This window comes from Formica exsecta, unplaced genomic scaffold, assembly GCF_003651465.1.
Source record: "Formica exsecta isolate Colony F162 unplaced genomic scaffold, ASM365146v1 scaffold423, whole genome shotgun sequence".
NCBI classification, from domain to species: domain Eukaryota; kingdom Metazoa; phylum Arthropoda; class Insecta; order Hymenoptera; family Formicidae; genus Formica; species Formica exsecta.
This window is the reverse complement of record NW_021851472.1, coordinates 444,502-466,184: the sequence shown is the minus strand read 5'-3', so window position 1 is coordinate 466,184 and position 21,683 is coordinate 444,502. Positions and strand designations below refer to the sequence as shown.

At 31.0% G+C, this 21,683-nt stretch overlaps 4 protein-coding genes and 1 long non-coding RNA gene across 8 annotated transcripts in view; 2 read left to right on the top strand and 3 right to left on the bottom strand.

Annotated features, from left to right (window-relative positions):
• Positions 1-7,727: 7,727 nt before the first annotated feature.
• Positions 7,728-10,981, top strand: LOC115240286 (lysosomal-associated transmembrane protein 4A-like). Of its 2 annotated transcripts, XM_029815350.1 has the most exons (5): positions 7,728-7,858; positions 8,770-8,842; positions 8,911-9,066; positions 9,614-9,767; positions 10,182-10,981. In XM_029815350.1, exons 2-5 carry the CDS (start codon positions 8,771-8,773, stop codon positions 10,355-10,357), a joined length of 558 nt encoding a protein of 185 aa, XP_029671210.1. In that variant the 5' UTR covers positions 7,728-7,858; position 8,770; the 3' UTR covers positions 10,358-10,981. The 2 variants fall into 2 exon arrangements, with proteins under 2 accessions (XP_029671210.1, XP_029671211.1); XM_029815351.1 differs by lacking the exon at positions 7,728-7,858 and having other exon boundaries at positions 8,058-8,842.
• A 293-nt stretch (positions 10,982-11,274) lies between these two features.
• LOC115240285 (UPF0764 protein C16orf89 homolog) lies at positions 11,275-14,973 on the bottom strand. 2 transcript variants are annotated; one of them, XM_029815348.1, is made up of 7 exons: positions 14,497-14,973; positions 14,080-14,178; positions 13,667-13,816; positions 12,897-13,195; positions 12,391-12,526; positions 12,145-12,247; positions 11,275-11,787 (listed from the first exon to the last, which is right to left on the bottom strand). In XM_029815348.1, exons 1-7 carry the CDS (start codon positions 14,597-14,599, stop codon positions 11,649-11,651), a joined length of 1,029 nt encoding a protein of 342 aa, XP_029671208.1. In that variant the 5' UTR covers positions 14,600-14,973; the 3' UTR covers positions 11,275-11,648. The 2 variants fall into 2 exon arrangements, with proteins under 2 accessions (XP_029671208.1, XP_029671209.1); XM_029815349.1 differs by having other exon boundaries at positions 14,080-14,157.
• A 751-nt stretch (positions 14,974-15,724) lies between these two features.
• Positions 15,725-17,040, bottom strand: LOC115240321. Its single transcript, XR_003884764.1, has 2 exons — positions 16,880-17,040; positions 15,725-16,621 (listed from the first exon to the last, which is right to left on the bottom strand). It is a non-coding gene; the product is annotated as an uncharacterized LOC115240321 (long non-coding RNA).
• Positions 17,041-17,267: 227 nt separating this feature from the next.
• Positions 17,268-19,586, top strand: LOC115240283 (actin-related protein 3). Its single transcript, XM_029815345.1, has 6 exons — positions 17,268-17,441; positions 17,792-17,972; positions 18,059-18,373; positions 18,451-18,768; positions 18,862-19,080; positions 19,163-19,586. The coding sequence occupies exons 1-6, from the start codon at positions 17,398-17,400 to the stop codon at positions 19,340-19,342; spliced, it is 1,257 nt and encodes a 418-aa protein (XP_029671205.1). The 5' UTR covers positions 17,268-17,397; the 3' UTR covers positions 19,343-19,586.
• Positions 19,587-19,599: 13 nt separating this feature from the next.
• Positions 19,600-21,683, bottom strand: part of LOC115240282 (transcription factor 25) — a 5,142-nt gene continuing 3,058 nt past the window's right edge. Inside the window, exons 5-10 of one of the 2 annotated variants that reach the window (XM_029815344.1) lie at positions 21,374-21,627; positions 20,975-21,284; positions 20,576-20,869; positions 20,314-20,501; positions 20,042-20,101; positions 19,600-19,842 (exon numbers count right to left, since the gene is read on the bottom strand). In XM_029815344.1, coding sequence (XP_029671204.1) covers positions 20,074-20,101; positions 20,314-20,501; positions 20,576-20,869; positions 20,975-21,284; positions 21,374-21,627 — 1,074 coding nt within the window. In that variant the 3' untranslated portion in view covers positions 19,600-19,842; positions 20,042-20,073. Of the gene's footprint in view, positions 20,102-20,313; positions 20,502-20,575; positions 20,870-20,974; positions 21,285-21,373; positions 21,628-21,683 lie in introns of both variants that reach the window. The other variant, XM_029815343.1, reaches the window with a different exon arrangement.

Genomic DNA, 21,683 nt, shown 5'->3' with positions numbered 1-21,683 from the left:
GACCATGGAAAAACAAAACATACTGCTCTCTATATGAGATGTCATAGAATTATGAATTATCACAAAATAACTAAACATGGAACATAAGTATATACATAGATTGGTTTGTTAAATGTACATTCCTACACTCTCCCCCTACAAACCGATCTCACTTATAAGTAATCGCATTTACATAAAACAAAATTATTGAATCAAATGCATGTGCTTACAGCACCATTCAAGTTTCTCTTTGGAAGCAGATTTTGTCAAATAATTTGCAATCATATCATGTGTGTTAACATACGATACATTAATAATTCCATTCTCAATTTCATCACGAACAAAATGAAATTTGATATTAACATGTTGTGTCTTAGTTGATGACTTTGCGTTCTTTAACCATTGGATAGTAGCTTGGTTGTCGCAAAATACATTAATTGGTTTGCTAATATATTTGGTACAATCCAATTCCGTAAGCATATTTTGAAGCCGCATGACATCTTTAACAATTTCAGAGACTGCAAATAATTCTACTTCACAAGTTGAATTTTCAACGTTTCGTTGTTTTTTTACCTTTACATGATATGAGAGAATTACCAATAAATATAACTCCCCTTGAAAATGATTATCGATTTTCAGCATTGTCCCAACTAGCATCAGAATATGCTTTCAACAATCCAAATTTACAATCTAAATAAAGACATCTGTGTTTGGTTTCATGCAGATAACGTAATACTTATATCTAACATATAATGTCGCATTTCCGGATAATGATTATATTGCGATAAATATGAAGGTACGAATGTGATATATACAGGGTGTCCGACAAATAAGTAACCAAAAGAAAGGTGGAAGTAGATTGGCTCAAACTGAGTCAAAAAGTCCTGAACCATTTTTTTATAACGCTTAATAAAGGAGTTATTATTAAGTAAAGTCTGGCCAATCAGCGCCGACTTTTAGCTGGCGCACGTCGTTGAGCCGCGCGCCTTGAAGTGTGCGCCGCCGCATACTAACAGGCGCGCGGCTCATCGACGTGCGTCCAGCTCACCGACGTGCGCCCAGCTAAATTTGAATTAATTTCTTATAAAAAATGTTAATTATTTCAACTTATATATTAATGTATTAATTACATATTCATTGTAAATTTATTGTAAATTTTCTGTTCTATTTGTAGAACAATTGAAGATAATTGTTTTCTGAGTCTGTTCTTTTTTACATTTTTCTATTATCATTTTTATTTCTTCTTTGAAATATGCGTTATCTATCATTTGTATCATTTTAAATACAAAAAGTGCGTAAAGTAAGTAAAATATAGTAAAGAGCAGACTCTTTATTGTTCGTTCCACGTGCGCTTTATGCATCTACTTACACGAAAGTTCGATCTCGCTCGCCGGGACAACGTTATTCATCAAATTTTTTCAGATCAAATTGAATAACGCAACCATTTTTTTGAGTGCGATGAAAAATCTACTTTTTAAACATTGTACGTTCTCATGAAAAAGTGCCACCACTAAGTTAACTATTTCAATACAGAAATTGTGTGTATGCGAAATCATCAGATTTAATCAGAAAATTATATAAAAAATGTTTGTTTTGTATATTTGATAAAATTTGTAAATTTAAAGCATCTCGCATAATCAGAGCTTCATATTTTGAAAGTCTCTTACAATTAGTTGTTAGATATTTTGCAAAAAAAAAAGAAAAAATAATTACTAGTTCTAATTGGCAATATAATTACAAAGAAATTATATAATTTTAAAACCTCTTTTACATGCAAAAGATATCTGAAATCTTTTCAAAGATATTTTCTGAAGAGAAATCAAATCTTTTGCAACAAAAAACAAACTGTCAAAAGTTATCATTACTTAGTCACCGTTAATTAAGCGTTTATTAGAAATTCATGTAAAATTTTTGCATACATAAAATAATTTTTCGCCAGGTAAAACCGGTTTAGTTCGACTAACAAGAAGATTTATAAAACATACCAGAAATTCTCTGCGCTATACCAGTCTGACATCACATAGAATGATAATGGCTGCATTCCATTTCATGCGCATGATTCATGAAACGGAACGCAGCCTATGTTACTAAACTAACTGCGCCATTCGATTATTCCATTTAACGTCTCAAGTCTTTTTAATAAAAGAGTGTTTTCCACCAATTGATAAATATACGCGGTTACTTATCGAGATGTGAGGCCGGAAATCCCTCTCTAAAAAAGGCATGTTATTGACATTGTTGTCTCTTTTCCGCGATGCTGATTGTTTCTCTCGCTGTGCTTATTTCATGAGTAGCTCTCATTGTGAAGATCGTATATTTTGATAGTTCGTAGAACTTGACATTTCAATCTTATAATAGTTAAGAAATAATTTATATAAATAAATTAAAGATTCTTTCAGATAAGTTGTAAAACCGCTGTTATAATTTTTAATATTTAGAAATTAATTAGAATACTTTGTGTTATATTCTATTTGCAATAATAGATCTCAGACATAAAGAAAACATTCGTGAAAAATAAGAAGTGTTTAGATAATATTTGGACAATATTCACTTTAAAAATCTAATAACAGCATACTAAAGTTTATAACTAAAGTTAAAAAAATACATTTTTTAAAAAGATTGAAAGTGTTTTGTTTTGTTTAATTCATTGATCCAATTTTAATGTTACAAAACAAACGTTTCATTTAATCAAAATATCCCCTATATATAAATTAAAAAACCAGGTGAAATTTTCCAGAGATTATCAACTTCATTACGTATTGCATATTTATTATATGACATCCATATAATTCATTTACATAATAACTTTGCAGAATTGATCTACCGAGCGGCTCAATGTCTATGCATATTGCACGTAATGTTGTAAGCGTATCGTAACACTATTATAAGTCTACTGTTGCGTTCCGTATTACTCTGCCTTACAATGTCTCTTTATGTGTTAAAATTTTGATTATTTTCATTGATAAGAACCCGAAATGGACCAAAACGCTTGGTTTAATTCATTTATATTTTTTATTTATTAATTTATCTTATGTTCATTAACATCGTTTTTTAAAAACATCACATATTTATTACATTCTAAGTACCGCATCCGGGCTTCAATTGGCCTTTCCCTTTTTTTATTAATTAAAATGTTTAAGTTAGCCACTTAAATTAGACAATTTTTAAATGTTTTTTGAATTGTTAGATCTAATTTTGAAGCTCATTGGTTATTTTTGAGGACATAGTTAATGAATTTGGTTTTAAAAATTATATAAAACGTCAAATATGAGTAATAAACAAGTTACATAACTATGTTCACAAAAAATAACCGAAATATTTTGAAATTGAATCAAATTATTCTAAACATCAAATTTAATGCAGTGCAACTTAATTACTCTTGCGTGCAAAATTATTATGTAAATGAATTATATGCACGTGTCGTATAATAAATTTAAATTACTAGAATTACACAACCTTTTTAATACATTTCATAGTTTGTACTTAAAAAATTTTAATTAAAAAACTTGGCGCTGCTAAACTAAACAATATGTTGAAATTAATGTATTTTTTATTACACTTACATTGCAGTTATTGATGTAACTAAATTAAATATAATTCTATAAATTAAATTTCGACTCAAATTAAATTTATTATTTGTTAGTTTTAATATATACTTTGAAAGTTAGCAGCGCCAAATTGTTTTTAATTAAAATTTTTTAATTTTTTTTATTTCTATTAATTTTTAATTTTTGTATAAATTTTAAATTTTTTATATTAATTTTTAAGTTTTAATTTTTCTATTAAATTTTTATTTTATGCTCTTTTGTATTTTGTATTATTGGATATTTTTTTCTTTTAATATTGGAAATAAATAAATTTTTACTTAGTTAGCACAACTTTTTAATATCATTATTTTCGTAAGAAATTAAAACAACTATTTTTTGTCTAACTGTTTTTGATTAAAATATTTGTATAATTTTTAATTGGCGCAATTTTTTGATATCATTATTTTTGCTGACAGTGATAAATTGAACTTTTTAAATATCTCAATACTTCTAATTAACAACCGCTTAATAACTGACTGGTTCCATAAGCCTACCTTTTCAGGCCGATACCTCAATTTTCTCTCTCAACATCCGACATGCCAAAAAAAAGGTATCATTATTGGCCTTGTGGATAGAGCTTTCTTACTTGCACACCCACAATTTCACCAAAAAAATTTTGACTTTATCATAAAAATTTTCCTGGACAATAACTATCCGTTAGATTTCATTTTTCAGACAATTTTTAACCGCCTCAAATTTCTGATCTCTAGTAGGGGCCTTCCACTTGACGAGGAGGATGTTAACAAGAAGATTGTCTCCTATTTTACAATCCCTTTCGTCCATACCATTTCGCATAAATTTAAAAACATCATAAAAGATCTTGACGTTAAGCTTTCTTACTGTAGTCTTAATAAATTGTTACGCTTTATTAAGGTACATAAAGACGTTCTTCCCAGTGCATCTTGTACTAATGTCATCTATAAGATCAATTGTGCAGACTGTGATGCCTCTTATGTAGGTCAGACTGGCAGGAGATTACAGACGAGAGTCGGGGAACACCGCAACCACATACGTAGAAATACAACAGTTAGTTCGGTGATTACTGATCATAGATTAGAGTTTGACCATGATTTTGACTGGAACCATGTCCGATTCTAGACAGTGAAAAATATCTAAACAAACGACTGATATCTGAGATGTTGTTTATAAGGAGACAAATTAATGGTCTGAATTTACAAACGGATACCGAGGGCTTGCACCAGACATATATTACTGCGCTGGATAAACTCCCCAACATTTAATGCATAAGATGATCTTTGTGATTATTTTCAAGACGCGTATATTTTGTTTTCTTCCATCCCGATATAAAAAAGATATTCGATCGTGTAACGAGTTGTTGTGTTTACTCTTATGTCACTGAGGGCCAATGACCTAGCACTGTATACACACAAGTTTAAATTCTCGTGAAACATCTTAGTGATAACTTGGTCTTTAAAGTATCGTGGATAAATAATTGTGTCGCGTCATATACTCATTATTGTGATAGATCTGTTGCATTTGTATGTAAGTTTTACATTGTTACTATTAACTCGTGAGCGCTCTTAACTCTGTATTGCACGTTTCTACAGGAATCTCGATTTTTCTGGTTTTTTCGTATGACAACATGCCGGCAAGCCTTTACAACTTTTTACCTTGTGAACTTCCTGGCCTACCATCCGGGGAGTTCTTCCGCTCGAGATGCTTGTTTGAGCGAATTTTTACGTTTACAATCTAACTTTAATTACTGACTGCGATATTTTTTTATGTTTTCATGTATTTATTATTTTAATTGCGCTGAAGATGGCCACAAAAAAGGGCCGAAGCGTTTGCCTTCTTATTTTCATTTTTGTATGTTAATTCGTATCACTTTTTATTTGCTTGAATTTGATATTTGTCAATTGCTTTCACACAATTAATAAATCTCTTAACGTGATACTTGTGGCTCACATTGCCTCTATTTGCTTATATTTATCATTATTTTTGTGGGATTTGTAAATACATATAACAGTTTACTTGGCACGTATACTTGGTATAATTATACATGTGTGTGTATGTGTGTATGAGCGTGCGCGCCTGGCTGGATATATGTGCGTAATAACATAATGGGTGCTTTCCAGCAACGTATATAGGCGTCACTGTGTAACACTGTGTACGACTCAGTACTTTCCAACTACGACACAAGTCGACACAATCGTACACAGCTAGAATGATGTGTTCGATTATGTCATCGCTCAATTGATTAATTCAACTTATAAATTTTGTTAATAAGATAATATTGTAACTATATTATACTTAATTTACATAATTTGATCAGTTTTTAATCTCTTCTGTACATATCTGATAAATAAATTAATAATACATAAAAAATTTTTGTTAAAAAATATGATCGATTCGTGGATTGCTTCAAAAGATGACCAGTTTTTTCAACGCAAGATTTGTACGCTGCTCGAAAGATAGGAGAAAGTAGTGGCCAGCGATGGACAATACTTTGAATCATAAATGTATAACCAGTTTTTTACAATAAAGCCTCGAATTTCGGAAAAAAAAACGGCGGAAGCAAAGTTGTACACCTAATATTATTACACATTGTTGATTTTCTTTATGGCTGCTCAAATCGTTGATATACACACATATTGAGCATATAGATCGGAACAGCGTTCCAACTACAAATCGACATTGTATAACACTGTGTCACACAGTGTATGATTGTGTTCCGTAGCTGAAAAACACCCAATATATGGTGTTACGTCCAGACTCAAATAAAGGAAGAGTCAGCGGGAGGGTGTAACCTACTTACCTCTAGACAAACGCTAGACGATGCGTGTCCTAGAGTCGAACGAACAGACCAGGGGAGAGAAGGCCGAATAGGAAAGTAAGTTAAGATTGAAACGTAAATGATTGAAGTTACTGATTGATTTATTATAATTAATAATCCAAGAATTATTTCAAATTCACAGATGTGAAAGAAAAGAAAACAGATTTGAGAACATTCAAACCACTTACTACTTATCGAGTACGTTGGTAACAAATGAAAATCAGACAATGAAAGGCTCCGAAAGGCGAGGGGAGTTCCGATGAATCGGCTAGAGCTCGACCTGGCTGGTTGGAATGCGGTTCGCAGTCGCTGCAGTCACTTGGCACAAGGTCTTCCAAATTTGCACTGAATGTCTAAATTTTTCTAACTTGCACCAAACAACGCGGTTTTCGAAACACTTAGAATTTGTATAAAAATTTAAAACTGAAGTCGAAGTGATTATGGAGAACTAACAAATCGAGAAATGAATAGAAGTGTGAACTGTAAATTGAACTGAACAAAAAATGAACTGTACTGATTAAGGAACTGTAATGCCTAATAAACTGTAATGAATGATGAACTGTAACAATAATGCCTCCGCGAGGAATGGTTCGGAGTATATTAAGCCCTTAGCTCTTCCTCTCCATTGGCTTTGTTAATATTTTTTCACGAATTAAATTTTTTAATCACGCCCGCCGATGTTACTGGGGGCGTTGCCTTTAGCATAGGAGATGTTAGAACCTTAGGTATTGGTGAAGGCTTTTGTTTACAGAATTAGGTTCGCCCAATGGAGAGTTGTTGCAATTGAGTAAGAGTTATGCCTTTTATTATCTACTTGAGTTTATCTTAACGTAGATATCACGTAACGGAGATCTGTCAGGCGAGCGCACGTGGTATCATTTTTACCGTCCGTTTCGTTTTTCATTTGGATTCCTGGTACCGAAATTGTTTATTACGAGAGCTGTCAAGCATAGTTTAGATTCGTAAGAGAATTTGTCACCCGAGCTTCTAGTGGTTAATATTTACTGATTAATTTGTTTATCTTCTTAGATCAGATATGCTCTAGTTTCCTTTTTGTATCATATATCCTTTCAATTTTTGTTTTCAAAAAGTTTGTCTCATCTTTCAGTTTCCATTTGTTTATTTCTAGACGTAGTGCGCTCTTAAGATACCGCTAATCTCTATTCACGATGAAAGAAAAGAATCGTGGAGTCCGCTGGACGTAACAATGGCAATATACTATAATCATTTTATACCTAACCGGTTTCTTTTCGCAATTAATCTTGTATATGCTCAGTCGTATCGTTTAAATATAAAGATGAAATCAAATAATTATTTGATGGAAGGGGTAAAATACAGGATATATAAAGAATATACAATCACACATTAAAAACAGTATACGACTAATGCTCTGATGTGTACGATTTTAAAGAAAAAAGAAAAGAAGAGAGAGAAAGAGAGACAGAGAGAGAAGATAGAGAAGAAAGAAAGAGAGAGAAAGAGAGACGAATAGAAAAAGGTATGTATATAAATAAGTAAATAAATAAATAATGGTAAACTTTGCTATTAGCGCCGACCTCACCGATTTCAATGACCTTGACATATGTTGTCAAGGACATGACTCTAAATAACTTGCAAAAAATTTTAGCCGTCGCGCGTGGTATTTTATAATTTTTTTTTTTATTATTGTATACGTAATGTTATGCATTCGTGTGCATTTATTTCGCACAGATCTAGTGTTTATCTTCTCCGTCGCCGGATTTTGGGTTCTCCGGGTGTCAGAGAAATAATAAACGCCGGAAGGAAGATCAGTGCGCGAGCCAGCGATTCTCCCTGAAGTATTTAAAATGGACATAAGCGCGCGCATGTGCCAATGACCTAAATTTCCCTTATTTTCGATATAACACGAATTAACTTTGTTCATGACATTGTGATATGTCAGGGCAAAAATGAGATCTCGTTGCATTATCGCTCAATATTCTGTAACTCACCGCGTTACGCCATCTTGGGATTAAGGGGACGAGGTGCGGGTGTGACAGATCTATGACAGAATTATCCTGGCATCTATTTCAATCGAGATAGTCTTGAAAAGTATATGAAGCAGTAGTAACTGTTTCAAAAGCGAAGTTTTTTTTTATTCTTCCCTTTCGATGTTTCTAAAGAGAAACGAACGATTAGAGAAAACACCCGTCATATTGCTTATCTTCTTTTAAACTTTTTTTTTTAATTATTTGTCAGTAGACACTGCTTTTGATTTCTCAAAACTTGTAATATATGTCTATCATATTTAGTATAAAAGAGAGAATGATTTATTAAAAAATAATTATGTATAAAATTATATTTGTGCAGCGAAAATAAATAATACATTCATTATTTATGTCATTATATTATTTCGATAAGATTTAATTTCACAGTTTCTCTCCATTTCAGGATGCAATTGACAACATGTTGCGGATGTTGTTCCCTGAAAACGGGAACAATTATTATCGGTGTATTGGGAATCGTAAGTATCCCATCATTTGTATATTTTTTAAATTACGCAATTCAATGCTATATAAACTTTTTGTATAGGTGTTCAGCGTGCTTTCTCTAATTGTGATCTTAATGACGAACATAGAATGGGAAACGATAATCGGTCTAGACAAAACGACCGCAGAGATTATCTTCGCGATCTACTACTGCATAATAATCCTGTTCTGTACGCTACTCGTAATCGGCAGTATAAAAGTAAATATATTATTATAAAAATATTTCCATTGTAATTAAAAATGCCAGGAATTTACATATCAAGTTACAAAATATATGAAAAGACACCACAAATTTTTTCGTAAAAAAAATTGTTTTGATTTCTTCAAAAAAAATTAATAAATATAATTAATAAATATAATAAATAAAATTAATGATGCAAAATATTTATATATCTTATATATCACTAGTAAATATTGTATTTTAATATATTCATTATGTGAAAGTATGCACGGAAAAAAAAATGCTGTTGCTTCAATTAAAGTCTACGTCACGGGCTGCCACAGACATACATAGTTCATTCAATGATATTTTTATTAGACCAAATATCTGGATAGTTGTTTTAATAATCCAGATATTTGGTCTAATAAAAATATCATTGAATGAACTATGTATGTCTGTGGCAGCCCGTGACGTAGACTTTAATTGAAGCAACAGCATTTTTTTTCCGTGTGTATATTTTACATAAAATGTACTTCAGATTGAACGACTAACGTAACACTGACATAATTCCGGTTTGATTTTGCAGAAAAATGCATTTATGATGCTACCATGGATGGTCCTAAATATGATAATAATCGTCGTCTTTCTTGTGATCATCATTTATAGAACGATTGTGTTCATAAACTACGATCTGGTTCTCTCCGGTCTTTTTACGTTTTTCTTCGATCTAGTTGCACTCAGTGAGTACTTACTATCAATCGCAACCTTTAATAACATATATCAGGAAAAAATATATTGTTTTAAAGAAAGTTATTTCCTTTATATTCAAGATCGTCTTAATTTTATGGATTTAGATGATCTTAAGATTTCATCCAGTTAATGAATGAATATGAACCTTAATTGTATCAATAGCGAAAACTAATATAATTATATATTATAATTATATATAATATAATATAATTATATATTATAATTATATAGCGAAAATTAATATAATTTTAATAATTTTAATTATAAAAAGATTATAAAGTAAATAACAAAAACCAGTTATACTTAATCACAAAGATTTTTTGCACATAAAAAGATTAATATTATTATATATTCATGAAAATATCCAGTAGATTCTCTAATGTTGCTTTCGATTTTTTTTACAGTGATAAACATGTATATGTGGTTGGTAGTGTATCATCACTTTCAAGAACTGAGGATCGAATCGAAAAATTGCGCACAAGAATGGGTCTCTACGGTAAATCATATAATTATCGACGACGAGGGTCCAGCTCGTCCGCGAGAAAGAAGTGATCCAACGTCCGCCATATCATTCACATAAGCGCATACAAGCTCATATTGATTTGCGACATGATATTGCAATTAGGTACAACCGATTGCAAATTGCGATGATTCACGTCGTTTTCGCGTATCTATCTGGTTCGTTAAAGAACGACCTTAAAAAATGTAAGACGATGATGTTATTTTACGATGTATCGAGTCGACTACAAAACTGACCTTTTCTTACACATAATCGCAATTTATCATATAACAAATTGTAGAAGAGATAGAGCGAAAGCGAGACGAGACATAGGAATATATCTTTTCGCGCACTTTTCGCGAATCTATATATTAATAACGTCGCGTAGAGATATATTCATTCATTGTGCAGCTTATTTTTCGTACACCAAAGCATGATATATTTCGATTTAAATGACCGGATGTTTCGTAAAAGTATCCCACAGCCTGTAGTAAAATGTTGGTATTTTTGAAGAATAAACGATCCGGGATAAATATATATATCAATATATTTCAATGTGTATAAAACAATGTAACGCAATTGTTTCTATGGATCTTTGTCAATATAGTGAAAACGTTCGACCATGAAAAAACAAAACATACTGCTCTCTATATGAGATGTCATAGAATTATGAATTATCACAAAATAACTAAACATGGAACATAAGTATATACATAGATTGGTTTGTTAAATGTACATTCCTATACTCTCCCCCTACAAACCGATCTCACTTATAAGTAATCGCATTTATATGCAACAAAATTATTCAATCAAACGCATGTGCTTACAGCACTATTCAAGTTTCTCTTTGGAAACAGATTTTGTCAAACAATCTGCAATCATATCATTTGTGTTAACATACGATGACTTTGCGTTCTTTAACCATTGGATAGTAGCTTGGTTGGGTACAAAATATTTTTCGCAATATTGTTATAAAAAATGAATTTCCACATATTTGATTTTAATCTTTCATTCTCGTTTTTTTTCTTTTGTACAACATGTGCCATATTTCAAACTTTTGTCTTATAATATTATTTATCATAGGTATAAATCATTTCCATTTTTTGTCCAGTATCATGCGTTACAACCCTGATAGTTGCACAATTTTCCCGAGGATTTTTTTTATGACATACATTTTTTTGCACGTTTTGTTTAAAAAAATACGATCAGTTGAATATTTTTCATTAGCAATATAAGTTGATTATTTCTTAAATCAGGCAATCTCACATATGTGTTCTTGTCACCTTAATAAAAGAATATTTAACAAAAAAAAAGCAAATTTGCGATGAAAATAAATATTTGATAAGAAAACGCTTCTTGAAAATAGGAAGATTTATTGGCCAAGTTCATTTTCTATATTTTCTCGGATCAATAAGGAAAGACTCGCAGCGGCAAGACCTGTTATATGATTGTTACATCCAAAGTCGGTTATTGATGACGATCGCCGAGTCATCTTATGCTCCTCAGGAAATCTGAAACGTTTAACATAATGCTCATCTCGTGCTTTTTGTGCAAATAATGCTTGGTAAATATATACGTAGCCTGTAATGCATTACACGATATATAATAAATATTTCAATAATATAATTGTGTAAACCTAAATTTTTTGATATATGTATATTATATAATTATTATGTAATAATATATTTATAATTATAATACTTTTAGTACGCGAGATTATGCATAATTATAATATATATTATAATTCTAATATGCATTATATAATTAAATTTAATTAATAATTATGTTATCATTGTGAGTGTGTCATATAATTATATATAATTTAAATATATCCGTCAATAAATATATATTTGTAACGCATAAATCACCCTTGGAAGTTAAAGCAACCACTCCGATGAGGCCAGCTTAATATCAAATCTTCATAATGTTTATCGAGAAATTCGTAATAACCTTCCATACCGCACAGAACAACTAAAAAAAAAAAGAAAGATCAGTTTATTTAACAAACATTTTTTATCTCATTTTTTTTATTCTGCTTATCTACAATGCAAAATATTTTTTATTTTACATCTTATCAAATTCATATAATATATTTTTAATGCATATACGCGTACTTTGCTCAATCATGAGATCTCGTCCGAGGTCTGGAAAATTCCACGCTTCAAGATTAACGAGATCCTGAAAAATTCTGGCGCAAAATGCAGGTACCAAGTATGAAAATGGCAACGATGCAGTCTCTCGACATCCAAACTAAAACCGACCATCGTGTAGGAACTTCATTCTTTTTATTATTTCAACTTGCATGGAAATGAACAGAAAAATGTATAAGAAAAAATAATTATTTTCTCATATAAAAGTACAATATATAATAAATAAACAAAATATATAAATATAAAATAATAAGCATATTTTATATATAATTAAAAATATGGCAAATTTAGCGCTCACACATTTGAAAGTAGCAATGAACACTTCAATCAGATACATAATCAGAGAAATAAATGTTAAAATGTAAAATTTGGAGAAATAATTCAAGATATTTTTTTTGTCAAGCACACACGATATGTTTTATAAAATTAATTAATAATAGAAACCTTTATTATATTGTTTGATATCTTACTCTTTCAGCGATTTGGATCATAAGCAATCTATGTGTGAGAGAGTACCCCGAAAAGTCATCATTCCTTATCAATGCTTCGGCGCAAGTCTGAGGAATTTGACATTCTCCGTTTAACGAGCTACGCGTAATTTTGAACAAACATTGATCACTCTCTGTTTCATTTGGCCATCCTTGTCGAATAGATTTAACGATCTCCGTATAGTTTAATTCATCATTGGGAGTGGGTCTATCTTTTGGAAAGATCCTTGTCCACCATATAGGTCTCATCCACAGGGTAAGATTGTTTAGAGTCGATTGCACTGTAAAACTTTGTATCTCACGAAACTCGACACAAGATATACTATTTGGTAATCATTAATCGACGACCGAAAAAGCCTTCCAGCAATAAATGTTCAAATAATTAAAAAGATATAAATTAAGAATTAAATTTGAATTAATTTCATATAAAAAATGTTAATTTTTTCAACTTATATGTTAATGTATTAATTATACATTTATAATAAGAATATATAAAAACTTTATTAGTAAAAATTTTTATTGTAAATTTTCTGTTCTATTTCTAGAACAATTAAACATAATTATTTTAGCATTTTCTGAGTCCGTTCTTTTTTACATTTTTCTATTTTTACATTTATCATTTTCATTTTTTCTTATCTTTTTTAAAATAAGCGTTATCATTTTAAATACAGAAAATGCGTAAAGTAAGTAAAATATAGTAAAGAGCAAACTCTTTATTGTTCGTTTCACGTGCGCTTTATGCATGTACTTACGCGAAAGTTCGATCTCGCTCTCCGGGACAACGTTATTCATCAACTTTTTTCGGGTCATATTGGATAACGCAACCATTTCTTTCAGTGCGATGAAGAATCTACTTTCCAAATATTGTACGTTCTCATGGAAAAGTGCCCCCACTAAGTTAACTTCAGTATTTCAATACAAAAATTGTGTAATCATCAAATTTAATCAGAAAATTATATAAAAAATGTTTGTTTTGTATATTCAATCAAATTTATAAATATTATAAATTTAAAGCATTTGGCTTTAAATTTATAATATTTATAAATTTTATCAGAACTTCATATTTTGAAAGTCTCTTACAATTAGTTTTTGTTAGATATTTTGCAAAAAAAGAAAAAAAATTACTAGTTCTAATTGGCAATATAATTACAAAGAAATTCTTTACCTTCGCTCAAGGTAACGCTAAACGTGGCGTCTACGTTCATCTGATGTGGTCGGTCATTAATGTAAGTGAGAACCTTATCTAAGGCAATTAATTTTCGTTCTGCAATCGTCGATATGTACATTTCATTATTCTATAATTGTTTGATACACTTCGACAAATTGTGTTTCTAATGCTGGAGTGCGTGTAATAAAACGATTAAACATAATCGGAACAAGAAGCAAAACAAATTCTATGTATGTCTCGATCTTTTGAAACATATCTTGAAATAACACAGCTTGAATCGGATGAGACACCTTTTTAAGTTTATTTGAGACACCCTGTTTTTGACACTCACATCTTTATGCACACATATTTCCAATTTGATATGATTAATTCATTTATTAAATTATATATAAATTAACTTAAATTTTCACTTACCAAAACTTTTGGGATTAAATTCCGCTTTGGTTCGCAATGGGAAGCAGGCGAACATAAGGAAGATCCCGAGAACACTGGAAAATCTTGCAATTTTACTTTCCATCGGGACGCGTCTACGAAGAAAAACCGATAAACTCCGTTCGCACAGTCTATATAAAGCCTGCTAGTCCCCCACTATGTGTCAATGAACACCGAGTAAACTAAACGTTCGACGAAATTTATTGTCGACCGCTTTTTCTTCATCGAAGGAAAAGCATGTTGCGCTCTCCCGAAACGAATCGAATGCAAGAACACGTGGTATCACTTTTTCTTCATAAGTCAGACGTATCCTGACAGGAAAAGCGTACTCTAGGGGACCATGCTGGATTATCGTGGCTTCCCAACCACCTACGAGAAATTCAATTTCTATCCCCAGCTGCAATATTACTTCGATTGAATTAAAAAAGCGTTTTTGGTTTTTTATCTCGCGTATATATAATAATTTATAATTACAGAGTTTATCATAAAATATCCTAAAAGAGAAAGAAAGAGAGAGAAGAAAAAAGAAAGATTTCTTTCTCTTCATAAAAAAAATAAAACTTGTAATGTACTAATAATAATAAATAATTAATAATTAAATAAAACATTAAAAAGTAAAAAAGTGTTTTTTTCTTAAACATCTTGTGTGTGAAAAAAATTAATTATACAGTTTTTAAAAATAATAGTTAAGAAAAAAATATATTACACGTATAAAGCATATATAAAAAAAATTTTTTTAAATTTTTGAAATAAAAGATGACAAATAAAAAAAAGATTTTTAGATGATTTTTTGTCGCTATTCAAATAATATAATCATAATTAAGTATCGAATTTCATCGTTTCTAAATAATCGATTAATTTTTTTAGATAACCGTTTTTCATGATAGAATAACTTGAGATTTATGTAAACATCAATATTATTAATCATTGTTCCCAATGATAGATAATATTAAAGTACAAAAAATGTATTACTTTAATATATATATAATATATATTAACTAAAATAGCGTTAAAGCAAAATAGAGAAATATTCAATTACATGAAGATCACTAATTTTTAATCGTAAGCATTTATATAAACTTATCAAAAAAACACTTCCAGTTTGCAATTCAATTATATCTTTTGTTTTACTCTGCTAAAAATTAAAAAAAGAAAAATATATTTATCTTTAAAAAATTATAAGCGGAAGAATTTTTTTAACGCTTAATTTTTAATATAAAATAAATGGTTTCTTGTTTATTTATTCATAACACAACTTCCATGTTACATTATACAATTTACAAAAATTAATTACAAAATAAATAATTGCCTTATTTTAGGGCAAAATATATAATTTTTTGTGAAAATTATTGATATTTATGTCAAATCTTACATCTTAGAAACAATTTATCTTACAGCCTTGCACGAAACAAGTAAACTAAATCCGCCCCCTTATTACTATTTATTTTTATAATGAAATCATAAACTTAACTTAAATAGCATATATGTATTCGATATAAATATATTACAATAAAACGCAAAATTCTTAAATTCTGATATGACAAATGCAATGACAGTCTAGCAAAAGTACAAGCGTTGCAAATTGGCAAGTACTGAGCAAAAAATTCCATATATGAGTAGACATGCACATATAAAATATGTATGATACAATTGTTAATATTTGTCAACAGTTCATATATGTATTACATTCATGATAGTGTGTAAATAATACAGTTCATATTTTATACTTTCCACTAAACCTTTTGCATTATATGCATATGTTAAGTATATAAAGTAACAGTCTTATGTCAAATTATTATCTATCTGTTTTTCTCTGTTCAAATTATAAATGATTATGTTGATCTGCATTGTCTCCAAATTCTATCTCTAATTGTAATCTGTAATCCATGGCGACAAAGACAATGACCAGAAGTACTGGCAAACGAAATCTTGACTGCCAGCCAAGTTTCAATATAAACATCAAGGAACGATGTAGAGTTCCACCATTTCCCAGAAAAATTTCAGAAGTCATCCTTCGCACGACCATTAGGTCCTCTTTTACAGATGTAATTGCATCAATGCCACGCTGTAGTATCCTTCATTATATATTCCACCAAACTGAATTTTTCTAAACAACAAAAAATAAAACTGTCAGTGGTGATTTAATCTATGCTCCTAAACATCTAGGATTCAATAAATTCTTATCGATAATCGTTTAAGTAATTCTGTATTGGCGGTCATATACTCGTTAACCTCTTTTCCATTATTATATATCTTAATTTAAGTAGATTCTCATACAAACTCTCTTGGCAATTATAATTCCGTAAAACAAAATTACAAAGATACGCAGCTATAACACATTATTTAATATTACGACAATACTAACTGCATCATTATCCGCTGTTTTTGACAGTTCTCTCGATTTTGCACACAAACACAGTCCTATATCCTCATACAAATAATACACGAGTAATGCACGTGTGTAGGTGGTCAGTTTCTATCATAGAACTAAAATGTAGTATGAGAATGGACTACAGACGGCATTTTTGCATATGGGGACTTCCATATAATGTTATTTTTTGCCAACACCGTCGATAAAATTGTCATTATTAAATAGATACACAGCGTGACGATAGGTGCGCTGCAAGACACGTGGTATCGGGTGCGTTCAGGAGACACGAGCAGCAATCAAACGTGATTGGTTCTTACTTCTAGAACCAACAAATCAACATCGAGTGTTGACAAGACGATGCTCAACGGTTGTGTTTCCTGAACGCGCCCATAGACAAGTGTTGACAGGTACTAGTGTTAGTTCAATGGTGGTTTGATGGTTATCCCCAACCGTCATCGGTATCGATACGGGTGTGTTTCATCGAGATAAGGTTTATTAGTGGGTCAGGAATCATGCTCGGACGTCTACCTGCGTGCGTCATCGACGTAGGCACAGGGTAAGTGCGACTCCGGGAAGGGAAAAATAAATTTGGGCGAACGGCCAATTTAGGGTGGTGCCAATCAGGTTAGAAGCCGACTGTCATCGATGACACACGCCTCAGATAAACACTCGGAGAAGTGTAAACCGCGCCTTCTCGACGATTCATATATTTACATATTACATGTGCATACATGTACATAGATTTCTTTAATAACCGATTCCTAAAATTATTTTTTTTTTATCATGTATATAATGGTAAATCATATCGATGCGCGTAAAAATATATTCGCCCACGCATGATTAACACGCTTGATATTTCCCATTCGAGTATAATTATCGATTGTGTTAATAATCGTTATCTTGTAGATACACGAAATTAGGGTTTGCCGGCAATAAGGAGCCTCAGCTGACCATACCTTCGGCGATTGCCATCAAGGAAACAGCTAAGGTTGGTGATAACAATGCGAGGAGGATCACGAAGGGTGTGGAGGACTTGGATGCCTACATCGGGGATGAGGCTTTTGAAGCCACCGGATATTCAATTAAGGTATTTATTTACAAAATATTCCTTCAAGATAGGATCGTTTCCAATGGTTTGTATTTAAAATATACATTTTGATCCTTGATCTGCAGTATCCAGTGAGGCATGGACTAGTCGAGGATTGGGACTTGATGGAGAAGTTTTTGCAACAATGCATTTTCAAATATCTCAGATCGGAACCCGAAGATCATTACTTCCTTTTAACAGAACCACCCTTGAACACTCCAGAAAATCGGGAATATACAGCAGAAATCATGTTTGAGTCATTCAATGTACCAGGACTTTATATAGCGGTACAAGCTGTTCTTGCCTTAGCGGCTTCGTGGACAGCTAAAAACGTAGAAGATCGTACTTTAACAGGCGTCGTTGTTGATAGTGGGGATGGTGTAACTCACGTAATTCCAGTAGTATGTATATATGAATCTGCATTATATATTTCATTTTAAAATCTTATCAGATTTGACAATATATTGAATTTTCACAGGCAGAAGGTTTCGTTATAGGAAGTTGTATAAAGCACATTCCCATTGCTGGTCGTGATATTACTTATTTTATACAAAGTCTATTGAGAGAACGAGAGATTGGAATACCACCCGAGCAATCGTTAGAAACAGCCAAGTCAATTAAAGAAAAATATTGTTATATATGCCCGGATATATCGAAAGAATTCGCCAAATACGATAGCGATCCTACAAAGTATATTAAAAAATATGACGGTATTAACAGTATTACCAAGAATCCATTTGGCGTGGACGTCGGATATGAAAGGTTTCTTGGACCGGAAATATTTTTCCATCCCGAAGTAAGTTAAATGTATATATATACAACTACATTAATTGTAAATTACTTTGCACAACCAATGTCTATGTTTTTTTTGTATTATGAATGTTTCAAGTTTTCTAATCCGGACTTCACGACGCCACTCAATGAAATCGTCGATGACGTAATTCAAAACTGCCCAATCGATGTCAGAAGACCATTGTATAGTAATATTGTATTATCGGGCGGCTCTACCATGTTCAAGGATTTTGGTAGGCGACTACAACGTGACATAAAGAAGATTGTCGACACGCGACTTAAGCTTAGTGAAACATTAAGCGGTAGTCATATTACGGTGAATATCAAATAATATTACGGCATTAATTCTTTTAAGTGTAATAATATTTTATGTTTATTAAACCACATTTATATTTTAGCCAAAACCAATAGACGTTCGTGTGATATCGCATCACAAGCAGCGTTGCGCTGTATGGTACGGTGGCGCGTTACTGGCCAGTGATCCAGAATTCTACACAGTCTGTCACACAAAGAAGGCTTATCAAGAATATGGTCCTGGAATTTGTCGTTATAATCCTGTGTTCCACAGTATGGTTTAAGAGATAATAAACGAGAGAAGCACGCCGATTGAAATCATTTTTAATGCATATTGTCATTTATAAATGCAAGAGAATTATCAGATAATTTATTTCTTTTTACATGGTGCTAGATGCAATAAAAAGACAATCTGTTTATTCCAACTTATTTACAAAAGAATAATCTCTTGTATTTTTTTTCACAGAATCATGTCATACATTTGAAACTATGTGTGTGACTTGAGTATATATGACTTATGGAAATTAATAATGTCTTCTTGTTTTTTCTTTTTATATTTAATATAATGATCATTTATAAATTTACATGGTATATACATGTATACAGTTTATGAAATGGATACAGAATTTACTGTGTATTTTATTTACTGCAATATATATATATATAGTTTTTATTATATTATTTTCACAAATTTTTAAGTAAACGCAAATTTAATAGCACATTTATGAAAATATTACAATAATCGTTTGTTTAATGTCATCGCATCATAATGAATTACGTATATCTAAAAAATTTATTTAAAAACAATTATTTAAAAAAAAAAATTATTAAAAAAAAATTAAGATTGCAATTTTTCTTTATATATCAAAAATCCAATAATTCTGAAATTATCTTTTTATTATTAAGCTATCATATGTTACTAATTACTTGATTTTTTTTTGTATATATTATTTGAAACTGCACATTTTGTAAAGTTTTCTTACCATTATGAAGTTGATGCATATAAAAGGAAAAGTTATTGTGCATGGTCATCATTCTCCTCACTGAACAAAGAAATAATTATGAATAATATCATCTGACATCTTTAATCATATATGATGCTGTAAATTTTGTTTATAATATATAATTTTGAGAATTGATTCTAAACAATTTAATTGTGAGAAAATATGTAATTACAACATGGAATAGTAAAAATGTTACAATTCTATTCCTTGATGTTACTATTTTTTTACTTTTGTTGTGTATGTATACTTACAATATGTTTAAACCATTTAAAGCAGCAGCCGCGCCATCGATGTCCGTGAATAGCGAAGAAAAAAAGAGAGAAAGAAAATTCGAACTGTTTTGAGCTATTCTGTCATTTGCTGTAGGTCTCTTATAAATATCAATGCTGTCTATCGGTGGTAATGGATCGTGTGACAGTACTGGGCCCTCATTCTGTATCTAGAATGAATCATATATGAACTTTAATAAAATAAATTTGTTTTACGATAAATTTGTAGAATATGGAACACTACCTCCTGGACATTCACTATGACCTCCTTCATGTCTGCTAATATAATGTGTCTTAAAATGTTTTTTGGTAACCTTCCTTGATAGCGTTTGCTACGCTTAACTTGACAATATTTGACATAATCATCTTTAGACTCGATTCGATTTAGCACAGCATGCACGCATTCCTCTAACCATGGTAAAGTATCTGTCTCTTTCCAGAGATGGAAGCTACGCACTATGTATAAATTCTGCAGTTTCTCTAAAGCTGGTGATGTACTAGCTTGAGCTTTAGAGTTAAAGAAATCATGATGCATTACCTAATAAATGAAATATTCAAGTACTAATTTTTTCATACATTTATATTGCTTTGAATTTTTAGAAAATGTAATCTCTAAAAAAATTTGTTTATAGTATAATAATACCTTGGCATCTGTTTGTATACTACACTTCTCAAGTAAGGGTATCAATACACCTGGAAACATGACAAGAGCATTTTGCAGGAGCATATCAGCATCATCTTTATTTCCCAAACGAAAGTGAGCGAATGCCAGGCTATACGCTATGTTCGGTAATTGAGTTAGATTTCTGGAACTTTCCCACAGATTACAAAATTCTACGAACCATTCGTATTCCTTAGCTCTTAAGGCATAGAAATCAATGGCCAAGACCACTGCTAGTGGATCACCTTCAGGATCCAATGACAGAAGTAATTTACAAAATTCCAAGCTTGTTCTGAAATTTTTAATATAAATTTTCTCATCTTTTTGTGTGTGTGTTTTAAGTTTCTCTTGAATCTAATGTATATATGTTATAATGTTTACCTATAACAAGCTCTTCCACCAACAAAACTAAGGTGTTTGAAAAGTGTTATAAAAAGTGCACGATTCTGTTGTTTCTTGTAATCTAATCTACATTGTGCAGTTGTTACATTAAAAGATGGATGAAACGCGCATTCTAAACAATATAAAGCCCGTTCTATAAATTCCGCCGCCATTGGTAAATCCTCGCTCAATTTACACAGTTCAGCTATCTGCAGGAGAGCGTCTACATGATAAGAATGTATGTTTATTATGCTCTGAAATATAATAATAAATATAATAATTAATAATCTGTATTAACATTCATATACAT